Source organism: Phyllostomus hastatus, unplaced genomic scaffold (assembly GCF_019186645.2).
Source record: "Phyllostomus hastatus isolate PE091 unplaced genomic scaffold, TTU_PhHast_1.1 phas_scaffold_317, whole genome shotgun sequence".
Lineage (NCBI taxonomy): Eukaryota > Metazoa > Chordata > Mammalia > Chiroptera > Phyllostomidae > Phyllostomus > Phyllostomus hastatus.
The window spans coordinates 22,780,040-22,792,311 of record NW_025334023.1 but is presented as its reverse complement, the minus strand read 5'-3'; the positions used below and the strand labels follow the sequence as shown (position 1 = coordinate 22,792,311).

The following is a 12,272-nucleotide window of genomic DNA, read 5'->3' as shown; positions in this document are numbered from 1 at the left end:
ATTATATATATATATATATATAAAATACAAAATAAGAGGCATCTTTATATATATAAAGATGCCTCAAATCCTTTGTGGAATAATGCAAGGAAGAAATGAAAGGATTCAGGAAGGCATGCATGAAGGAGGGAAGGCAGGAAGAAGGAAGGAAGGAAGGGAGGAAGGAAGGAAGGAAGGAAGGAAGGAAGGAAGGAAGGAAGGAAGGAAGGAAGGAAGGAATGGAGGAAGGGAGGGAGGGAGGGAGGGAGGGTGGGAGGAAAGGAGGATGTGTATATGAGTCCGTGTGTGTGTGCGCATGTGTTTGCAACTTACTTTAGGAGAATAACAAGAAGTGCTACATGGGAAATGTATACAGTATGTGCTGATAACTCATAAGTATGACTGTGACAGATTGAAGCTGTGATGGTTTGGCCTCATGCATCTATTTGGTGGCACAGACTCCTCCAAGCTGAGTCTAAGGACAGTTGGCCCAAGTCAATATGTTTAGTTCATATATCTATATCTTTTCTCTACAGCTTTTCTGTATCACCAATATCTTACTTAACATTTGGTGTAAAGTTTGCATTTATAAAATTTTGTTCAATGAATTGATGAAATTTGTCTTACATCTTGTCTCAACATGCTTCAAATCACACATCCTAAATCTACATTCTGTCATGTGAAACTCTCAATTACATCATTTATTGTATACCACTTTTTCTTTGCATGGTTTAGGATGAATAGATGAAATAATTTTGTAAGCTACAGTTTTAGCCAAAGCTCAACTATTAAACCCTGAATGAGCTTCTGAACTTGGAAAGAACATGGAGAGAAAAGACATGGCCCAGGGCCCTGTGATTCTTGACCACAGACTTTCTCTTCCAGTCTTTTGCTTGTCTTTTTGCCCAAGTGCTTTATAGTAAGTCTGGAAAGAGGTTTATTGCAGTTCATAATTTAAACCCTAATTTTAAGTCCTTGTTTAAGATTTTTATCTTTACTCACTTTTCCCTCAAAGGTCAAAAGTAGAACATATAAATAAGTATTTTTTTTTTACTTTCTATAAATGGTAGTAATATAATCTAAGCCCCAACCATTAAAGTTCTTGTTTTTTTCACTTCTCTCCTTGATATGTTAGAATGTATAATCTATTAAAGTAAAATGGTAAGCACTCAAACTAAATTCTCTGATGAATGCCTCCAAAGAAACTGCTTTCTGTTCACAATGAGATGAAAACAATCAGCTGTATTTTTGCTCAGATTGTTTTCTCTAGTTGCTATCCCAACTCCAACCAAGGAATTTTCACAGAAATCATTCTGAGGATCAACCAGGACCGTGTGTGACAAAAGCATCTTTTTTTTACATTATAGAAATATTTCACTTTTTTCCTAGGCAGACACATTTAAATGAGAAAAGATACTCTCTGTAAAAGTGCAGACCTCTTTTTAGTGTTTGTATGTTATTACAAAATATAAAAACTATCTATTCACAGCCACTTATCTTTGTACTGCTGGTACTGTAGTACCCAGAACATAATGACACAGAGACAACTCCATGAGGAAATGTTAAACTGTACCTGTATTACCAGCTAATACAGAGTATAGCAATTATAGATGAGTGCTATTTTTGGGGGCATTGTGATCTCAAAACACAAGCCAGTCATAATAATTCCATAATAATTTTTCTTTCTTGTATCTATTTTCTAAGCCATGACTATACTTGAATTTCCCAGAAATAGGCATTTAGTCTTGTTTTCTATTAAAATGTTCTTTTAAACTATAATAGATTGATTTGAAATGTCACACTAAGCATAATATAAACTTGTAGTAAATGTATTAGAAGCTACATGTATATTTTTCAAAAAACATTTAAGAAATTAAGTTAAAATAAATTGATATCCAAATAGTTTTCCAGATTTTATAAATCCTATGAGGATAAAAAGAAGAAAGTAAAACCACATATTTTCTGAAGATAGTACAGCCTTATCACAACCAACACCTTACTGTATGGTTCCCTCGCTGTTTTTGGAGTAGAGTCAAAGGAAGTCAAATTAGAAACCATGCCTGCTTCGTTTTTATGTTGAGATCATTTGTTAAAAAAAAAAAAAGACAGCTTCTATCTCTAAGGACCAATGCATATGAATTTCAAGCTATAAGCCACAGATATTTGAATATGAGTGAACTTGATTTTTACTTGAAGTTAGTGTGTATGTTTTCACACTGTCAAAAAAAGAAGAAAAGTAGAACTAGGACTACTCTCTCTCTTGTCTTGACACTTTGAGAAAAGCATGACTACTTACAGTGAGACACAGAATTATGTGTAAAATCCTAAACACTTTCTTCAATAATGAATACCTCTATGACTGTTTTTGGCATTATGCCTTTACTATTTATTAGTCCATTATCATTTTGTATGTATTAAGCAGATTTCATTATAAATTCAGCATATAAGGAAATTGTTAACTATCTTTCACAAAAAGTAAAATTAGGATTCTTTTAGGATATTAAAGTTAGTGATTTATATCCTTCATATCAAGAATATTTTCTTGACTGTTTATATTCATCATCTTTCAGATTATCAAACATTAAATATGGGGAACTAATAAATTGTATTACTGTAAAGCATACTATTTTAGCATGAAATATGAAAAGTTTCAAAAATCTCTCTTACAATTGATGATTAAAGGAAAGAGAGGCAGAACAATTTCAAAGAACATTTCTTACCATGAGAACATGTTTTCATAGACTGAGAATTCTAGAACAATGTTTATTTATAAAAATACTGAACTCCTACCATTTCTAAGAAACTACTGTAAAAATTATGTCTTTGTCCAACCTAGCCTAAGATGGGAGGAAGGGACATATGTACTGAGCTACAAATATATCAATAAGCAATATTAGACATACAAATAATACATAGAATTCTTTTTTAGGTCATTTTATTTTTAAGACAGTATTTGAAATTGTGGCAGTGTAGTAATATAATTTAAGGGAAGACAATTGAACCACAATCAATGCTATAATCCTTCAGACATGTGAGTTTTTTGATAGTTGTAATTCCCAAAGTAATCAAAATAGATTAGAATAATTAATTCATACAGGCCATTACAGGCTTCTATAAAATGAAAGTAACATGACTTATTCACTCACATTTATATAAAAAGAACATTTTATATCCTCATCATATTTTGCTAGAGCACACAAGTCTCTCTAATTTGACAAATGAATGCTCGGTTTTACACGTCACTCCTAGCATGACATATAATGAGACAAGTGGTTGGACAGCAGGTACCCCTAATCCACTTCAATTTCTCTTCTCACTGTGCATAAATAGGTTTTATTGGTAGTAGAAAAATCAATATGCAGGTAATAATATAAAAAATAAAAGAACTATTTAATGTGTTGTAAATGTTTTTGTCTAATTTCTTTTTACACTGGCAACTGTATGCACTATAAATAAAGAATATTCATACAATCTGAACATAATGGTATTTAAAATTGGATGGCATAGATTTATTTTTAAGGCCCTCCTATCACTATTTAACAAACAAGAAGAAAGCTTGTCTAGATAATGAGAGAAAGGTAAGTACAAATTATAAAAGTAGCATTCTTTAACTTCCATTTTGCCATGTTCTAAATGCTGTGTTGTGTTGACAGATCTGGGAAATTTTAGTGGCCGGACGAGAAGTGCAGTCTCTGTGAGGGAAGGCCAGGGGGTTGTTCTGATGTGCTCTCCTCCACCTCATTCTCCAGGTATGGTAGGATCCCATTCTGTATTGCTGCTGCTGTCTTTTACTATTATGCTCATTCTTTTAGACCATGTCTTGACTGGGGTGACTTCCAGGTAAAATGTGCATGGTTTTCTTGAAATGTATCATAGTACCAGTTGTGTAATTAAACATCATACACTCTAAATATCACTGGACAAGAGACTGAGCTCCTATGATAAGATTGTTTTATTACCATTCTAAGTCTTGACTGTTGTGGTCAAGTCTTTGTGTGCTACCACTGAGGGATATATTGCCTGGAACTCAGAGAAAGTGATAAGCTGAGAGAGTAAAGACCTTTCAAAATTATTTGGAGTGTCAGAGTTGAGTTAACTTAATACCAATGTGCATCTTGTTGCAGAAGATAAGCTGGAAACTGGGTGGTTTATGGTGTTTATCACACTGAAACGAAGACTGCTAAGAAATATTTTATGATTTTCAAACAAAACTATAACATTCTTTTTGGCTACTTCAGCTCTTAAGAGTCATGGTAATAATCAGTATATACTTCATGAAGTTTGGAGTAACATTATAGTAAATTGTGCTCAGATTAATAATTTCATTTTTCCAATTCACAGCTAATTGTACTCATTTTCTTCGAGTCCTGTAATTTAAAATGAGTATTTTTTTAACTTCAGTATAGTCTTCCTATAATACAATTTAAGAGTGGCTAGCATCAGTGAGAGAGAGAGGGGGTATATAAGTGTTTATTTCTATATGAGAAATAATAAAGACCTTCTGGCATCTCAGTACTTTTTTTTTCTTTGTTTAGTGTGAAAGCCACACTTCTTTCTAGGTTGCATTATTAGTATAATAAAGGGGCCCAATTTTGTCCCACCATAGAAAATCCTTATCATGAATTACAATAGGACTTCATTCAAACATCTTAGAGTTTCTCACCTTTATCTGACCCTCCTTCTAACTTTTTCTTAAAGAATTTATTCATTTTTAGAGATTAAAAAAAGGAGGGAGAAAGAAAGGGAGGGAAAATCAATGTGACAGAGAAATACTGACCTGTTGCCTTTTCTACGCACCCCAACCCAGGATTAAACCTGCAGCCCAGGCATGTGCCTTGACTTGGAATCATTGCAGGTGATGCTCAACAAATTGAGTCATGCTGGCCAGGGCTAATTTTTTTTAATTGAAAGAATAGTACACTAAATTTCAAAAGGAAAATACTTTGAAATAACTTTAGTTTCAAAATTATTAGTAATAATTTCTGAGTTGTACCCACTTAATTCTTATATGTCACTTCAGTTTCACTAATCCTTCTGTGATCTATCTGGGGACTTTACAGTAAACATATCTAGTTTTACCTTCATGTTATTCAAGGTCTAGATTCTTTCAAGGCAATGTGTATTTTAACTTTTTTCTTATGGGAAATACAAAATAATTTAATTAGTTTAGTATAAACCTATAGTATTAAGATATGTTACATCTAATGGATTATTAGACAGGTTTTATTTGAAAGGCAACATTAGATGAATAATTAATTGTTAGAGATGAATGGAAAGAAGTTGAGGAGAAAGGGGAGGAGAAACCAACAGGCTACACAGAGGATGAAGGTATTCATCAGCAAACTTATAGGAGTTAACATCATGAAATGACTCCTGTAGGAGGGGGGACAAGGTCCTCTGAGATATAATTTATGTTGCAAGGTTGTTCAAACATGTGTAAAAAAAGAGTGAAATGACAAGGGATAATATAGGAAATAAAACCATTAAGATTACACAGAGGAAAATTATCCAATTTGCAAAGAAAACTATGTAGAACATATTTTCAATGGGAAAGAAATAGTATAATGAATTGCATATATGATAAGCATGATATAAGAAAGACGGAGAAGGGGCAAGTGAAGTAGCGTGAATAGAGGACTCATGGGTGTGGGCAATAGGGTGGGGATTGACTGTGGGAGCTCAGGGGAAGGCCGGGGAGAGCGAGGAAGAAGGTGGGATAACTGTAACTGAACAATGATAATAAAAATACATATTAATTGATAAAATAAAAATGCAATCTCAGTTTTAGACTGTAAGATTAAAGCCAGATGATTACCATTGCAGATGTGTCATAAGAACTGTTAGAGTGATTATATAATTTAAGGTTATAAGACAAGTTGACTCGTAGTAGCTACTTATTCTGGAGTGTTATGCCAAATTATCTATTCAAACATCAGTGTTATCACAATGTAGTTTCAGGGGCACATACGTGACCCAATATAACAGGAGTAGCTCAGCATCCAGGCCCATGTATAACACTTACCATATGAGTAGTTATTCCTGATCAAATCCTGTGTATCTTCAGCGTTGTTGAACTTTCCTTTAAGATTCTGGCTCCATTTGAGATTTGCATGTCTCCTGAAGATATGACTTTCTTGCAGCCTTTTAAAGTTATGGCTGTTTATTCTCCCATATTGTGTGTACCATTCATTGTGTGTCTGGAAGAGATATATCCTCCTTTCTCTTCATTGCTCACTCTCCTAATCCTCCTTACAAATCCTCAATTTTGAATTATAAGCTATCAGACTCTACACTTCCTTGTTTCAGTCATTAACACACTCCTAGTTCATTCCCTTTGTTTCTTAAAGATTTTTCTCCCATCCACACTCTCAGCTGATGGCCATTTTTTGTGAAAGGAAAGCAATTAGAAAATAGTGTCCACAGCCCTCATCACCAAATCACACACATATTACCTTCTGTACTTGACAGACTATAACTTCCCTTTTTTAGTATAGATGCATTATTGTGCTTCTAAGAGCAATTCCTAAATCTGTGAGCTGCAGTGTTTTTGTTGTTTTTTGTTTGTTTTTTTTGTTTTTCTCTGTTTAAAGAAATTACTTTAGTAATTTTTCCTTCTGCATCTTTACTAGAGATGATTTACTTCCTTCTGAGTCATTCTCAACAGCATGCAACCTCACTGTCCCTTCCTCTAAATCAAAACAAAAAAAGGCAAAGCCATCTCATGTCTCCTTTCAGCTGTTACCTCATTTTTTCTCTGCTCCTCTTCATATCAAAACTCTTCAAAAGATTAGTCTGTGAATATGCTATCCAGTTCCACTCCTCTTTCTTGTATCTCTTTGATCCCATTCCCTGTCTATTGCTCTCTCTTTTTAACAGGTGGGGAGGTGAAATTTATATCCCAGAAAATTAACCCATTTCAAAGGTATAGCTCAATGTATTTCAGTAAATTTATAGTCATGCCACAATCTAGTCTTAGAATATTTCCATCATGGAACAAAGGCATTCTCCCACCTATCCGCACTCAATTACTGTTCTACTTTCTGCCTCTGCACTTTTGCCTCTTCTGGAAATTTTATTCTAATGGGATTGTATAATGTGCAGTCTCTGTGTATGGGTGTGTGTTTGGCTTCTTTTACTTAGCCTACTATTTCTCAGGTTCAAACAAATTGTGGCATATATCAGTAGTTACTTCATGTTGATGAATAGAATTCCTTTGTATAGAAACACCTCATTCTGTTTATCTTTTCCTCAGGAAATGGATGTTTGGCTTATTGTCAGTCTTAAGTGTGTCACTCCTTCCTCCACAAAATACTTCTTTGGAGGACTCCATAGTCTCTTGCTTTCCCCCACCTTACTTTTTAATCTCTTGTGCTGCTTTTGCCTCATCTCCTCAAGCCCCTAAATGTCATGGTCCTGCAATTGTCAGTCTTTGAACTTCTTTCCTTAATATATCCTCACTCTCTTGGATTTCACGAGACAATTAGGCTTTAAATACCAACATATCCCAAATGTGTGTCTCCAACCATGACCCTGGCTTCTGTATCCAGATGCCTACTCAACATTTCCATTTAGATGACTAGTAGGCACCTCAAGGTTAACCATGTCTAAAACCGAGCTCTTGATTCTATCTTCCCCAAACCTGCCCTACCTGCAGTCTTTTCCACCTCAGTTGATGACAATTTCATTCCTTATAATTCAGCAGATTTTAGAGTTATTCTTCACTTTTCGCTTTCTCTCACACCCCACATATAAACCATCAGCAATTGTATTGGCTCTCAATGTTTTCACTCCATACGTAAGTATCAGAAACTTTGAGAAATAATGAACAGGAACAGGAGAAAATAGGTCAGCTTTATAGTAAGAAAACTTTCTTACCATTTACCTTTTCTCATAAAGATGTTGTAAAATGTAGAATAGATAAATTAAATGTGATCCACATTATCAATATGGAAGACTAAAATGTAACATTTTATATTTTTGCCAAAGAAACAAGTTGAAACCTGAAGTGCTGGATTTACTAGTTGAGATCAAAATCATTTTGAGACATAGTGATTTAATCCTGGTATTTTGCTTGATCAGTTAGAAGGAGAACTTTAAAAATGTCTTAAATAATTCAGGTTGAAGAGGCAGAGTAAATATAGAAAGGATAATCCAGAACTCTGTGGTGAAAGAAGCATTGGTTTTGATACCTGCTCCAGCACCCATTAGCTATGGCTTCAACAATGGCCTTTGGGTGAGGTGAGACTGTATATTATGAAATGAGTAAATAACATGATACATACTAGAAATCACAGCCCCAAATTTCTGTCTCATCTAACTAGAAGATAGATCATCATCTCATCATTGCATATCTGTTTAACTGACGCATGATTTTAGTTTGTTTTTTACTCTTGTTTTATTTCCTCCTTTCAAGTTATAGTTTATCTTATCAGAATTTTGTTATGTGAAGTAAAGTGTTGGAAGTAAAATTTTAGTAATATTTTTATCTCCCCTAATAGATTATATGTTCTCTAAGGGTACAACCCTTGTCATATCTTATTTATATCTCCAGTGCTTAGTACAGTACCTGACACTTAGTAGGTATTCATTTACTGCATAGTAAATAATTGACTGAATGTGCTGATTCTAGCAGTTAAGTTTTATAGGATTTTAGACAGTTCCTATCAGCCTCCTGCTATTAATTAGTTTATTGCAACCCATATTTAGGACAGATATTTGGGTCACCTAATATCACTTTCAAATACTACAATTTCAAAATATAGCAGTTATTATGAATCAGTGGTAATTATATGAAATTATAAGTAGTTTATATGTCAGAGAATGTTAAATAATATTTAGAAATAGCCCAAAAAACAATTTTCTCATTATCCCAAATGGACATACAATGCACAGTTTTTTTCTGTGAATAAAAGACAATAGCCAGGATAGACTGGTTTGCTAAATTTTCTTTACTTCCCAAGAGATCTTATTAAGTTCTGTCAGTAACATCTGTGAATGAAGACATCTTGATTGGCTACTGAGGTAGTTATTCATCTACCAGAAAATAAATATATTTTCCTAAAGTGTTAATCACATCTGCTCAAAATGATTTTGGTTGCCAAAAACTCCTCTGTCATTTAGTGACTTTGAAATTCTGGGTTATATTGTAAAGAAAAATCTGTGTGGAAATGTACAAATAATCCTCATAAAACTTATAACTATAAAAGAATTATTTAATGATTTAGAGATTATTACCACAGATACTTTTAAATAAAGAAGTCAGTAATTACTATTTTACTTTAAACATATTTTGGTCTTATAATGTGCAGAAATATTAATATCATAAGCTTACATTGAAGTGGATTCAAAATTTTTGTACAAGTATTAGGCTCTAGTTAAAAATATATGTGACTACAAGGTCTGTCCAGTAAGTATCCAGCACTGTAATATGAAAAATAGAGACATTTATCAAAAAAGACACAAGCTACAAGAAAAACTGTACATAGGACAATGACACCTCAGTCCCCTTCTAAGTAGGCCCCTTGGGACCTCACACAGTTCTCCAAGTGTCTCTTCCACTGTTCAAAACACTCTGTAACATCCTTTGTTGGAATGGTCATCAGCTGCCCCATCGTGTTTTCCTGAATCTCATCAGCAGTCTGAAATCCCTTCCCTTTCAAAGGTGATTTTAGTTTTGGAAAAAGCCAGACGTTGCAGGGAGTCAAATCTGGGTTGCAGTGGGGCTGAATCACCTGGCTGATTTGATGCTTTGCCAAAAACTTTGATGCAGATTCATTGCATGTCTACTGTGCAGCCACATAGTACACGTGCTCAGTCATTTTGAAAGTGACAGCCACACAATGCACATGCTCACTCAATGGCAGCTACTGACCCCACTGACTGGTACTGTGAAGTCATCATTGTTCACACATACACATTCCAATCCACTCTCCTTGGCTGCCAGGTTACATTGTTGTCATGCAAACTGTTCTTGTTACATTAATAATGGCTGGAATTTTCTGGACAGACCTCCTATATCACTTTACAACATGTCTATCATATTTTCACAATTAGTATATCAAGTAAACCTTGCAAAATATCTGAGAGCTAGAGATTATTGTGATGCCTGTTGTGCTGAGGAGGAATCTAAGCTTTAGAAAAACTAAGTGAAACACTTAAACTCTCATTAAATTATGGGACCAGGATTTCAAACTTTGATATATTTTATACCATGTAATGTGCATCTTGGTTAATGCCTTTCTAAGACTTTTATAGCATGAATACAAAGACTTTTCTAACAATGGAATTATTGACCTCTAAAAAGTAATATTTATTTTATTATCAAATGTTTTACTTATCTTTTCATTCACAAATATTTACTGAGTGCCTACTCTCTTTTAAATTAGTTTAGCCTATTTATATTGATTTCTGTCTTATTTTTAGTTACCTTACTTTTTTTAGTAATTCATTTGCCCTCTTTTTATTTTGTCTTTTTTTTAATTAATGGAAGGTTTTTCATTACTTTCTTTCTATTCATTTCAAAATTATGTATTTTATTTGTGTTATTTTAGAAAGTATACATGAAATAATGTGCTTACTTAAAATAATTTTGATCACTTTAGATATGATTGCTCTCAGTTTAGGCAATTAATTGATCCATTTATTCATTAGTCAAGTAGAATTTGAAAAAAAAAGAAATTCAAATTTATGGCTCTGTGACTGTTTCTTTTAACTAAGAAATAAAGTTCATTTAGGACAAAATAAGAGTAGTTGAATTATGGATATATGAAATATTATGTACCTATTGTTATCACAGAGAACTGTATACATAACTCTGAAGTCTATAAAAGAGATCTAAGCAGAAGATTATTATTTTAGTCATAATCAACATAAGGTTGATTGGGATCTCTCAGGCAGCCTGTTTACAGTATGAATCTCATGTATTTCTCTTTTTATAACAAATAGTGTGGGAAAAAATTAGTTGTTTTGTTTCTGTGACACAAACCAGTTTAAACAGCTGCCAGTTACTAGCAGAATTTGTGAATTTGTGTGGCATAGTTTAGGGATATTTCAAATCTACATTGAAATTACTAATATCAATAGCTTACATTTTTTAAACCTCCAAATGGTTGTAAGGATTAAGTTAATTGCCTAAAGGTGAATGATTCATCCACTAAGGACTGTGTTGTTGTAATTCTCAAACATACAAAGTCTAGAAGTCTGAAAGGTTTCCAGATGCTCAGGAATACCAGGCACTCTGTGGCTGTGAAAGAGAGAAGCTTATATCCTCAAGAGAAACTAACCAGAATTATTATTTTCTATCTCTATTATTGGCAGAGAACAAGGTATAAAAAGAACATAGAAGATTCAAGCCCTGCCCTGACATTCAATAGGAGAAACATGAAGTCACTTATAGCTAGAAAAATAACATAAAATACAAGAAACATTTCAAAAATATTTTATCATTTTAAAATTCTACTGAAGTGTCCCAGGTTCGATTCCCAGTCAGGGTACATTCCTGGGTTGCAGGCCATAACCCCCAGCAACCACACATTGATGTTTCTCTCTCTCTCTCTCTCTCTCTCTCTCTCTCTCTCTCTCTCTCTCTCTCTCTCTCTCTCTCTCTCTCTCTCTCCCATCCCTTCCCTCCCTAAAAATGGATGAATAAAATCTTTTTAAAAAGTTTAAAAAATAAAAAAATAAAAGTCTACTGACCAGACACCTAGATTTACACAAGCTATTCTCAACTCTATCAGCCAGGTGTCATTTTGCCTTAGTGATCTTGTGAGGTTGTGTGGGATTGAGTCACAAATAAAATAAATCCCCAGTTTTTGATATATCTGGTTCCCTACCAGCTGAAAACCAGAGACCCAGGTCCTGCTCTCTGAAACATGCTCTTCAAGCCAACCAGTCCTTTTATCATCACTTCTTCACTCATAGAATCATAGTGACACTCTTGTCACTCATGGGGAATACTAGTTAGTACTAAATGTATACTGTGTCTCAAAGTCAAGGAAAATAAAACCATAGTTATTGGTTATATAGAAATAACCATGAAAACTGGGTTAAGGGAATATTGTGAAAATGTACAGATGAAGTATTTTATGTCTGCATATGTGTTTTAAGTCATCATAGAATAAAGCAGAATTTATAAAGTTATGATCTGTATAGCAAAGCTTCTATGCTTAAACAAGCAGCAAACACAGGAGTATACTGTACTTGGTTGTCTTTTTAATAATTACTCATTAAAAATATCTAATACATAATTTATTCAATTAAAAACCCCTCAAATATCAATGGGCACTGGAGGAGTA

The 12,272-nt window shown here is 33.8% G+C and overlaps 1 protein-coding gene across 1 annotated transcript in view; it reads left to right on the top strand.

Annotated features, from left to right (window-relative positions):
- Positions 1-12,272, top strand: part of CNTN5 (contactin 5) — an 893,122-nt gene that overhangs the window by 501,866 nt on the left and 378,984 nt on the right. Inside the window, exon 6 of the mRNA XM_045818134.1 lies at positions 3,633-3,728. Coding sequence (XP_045674090.1) covers positions 3,633-3,728 — 96 coding nt within the window. The remainder of the gene's footprint in view (positions 1-3,632; positions 3,729-12,272) is intronic.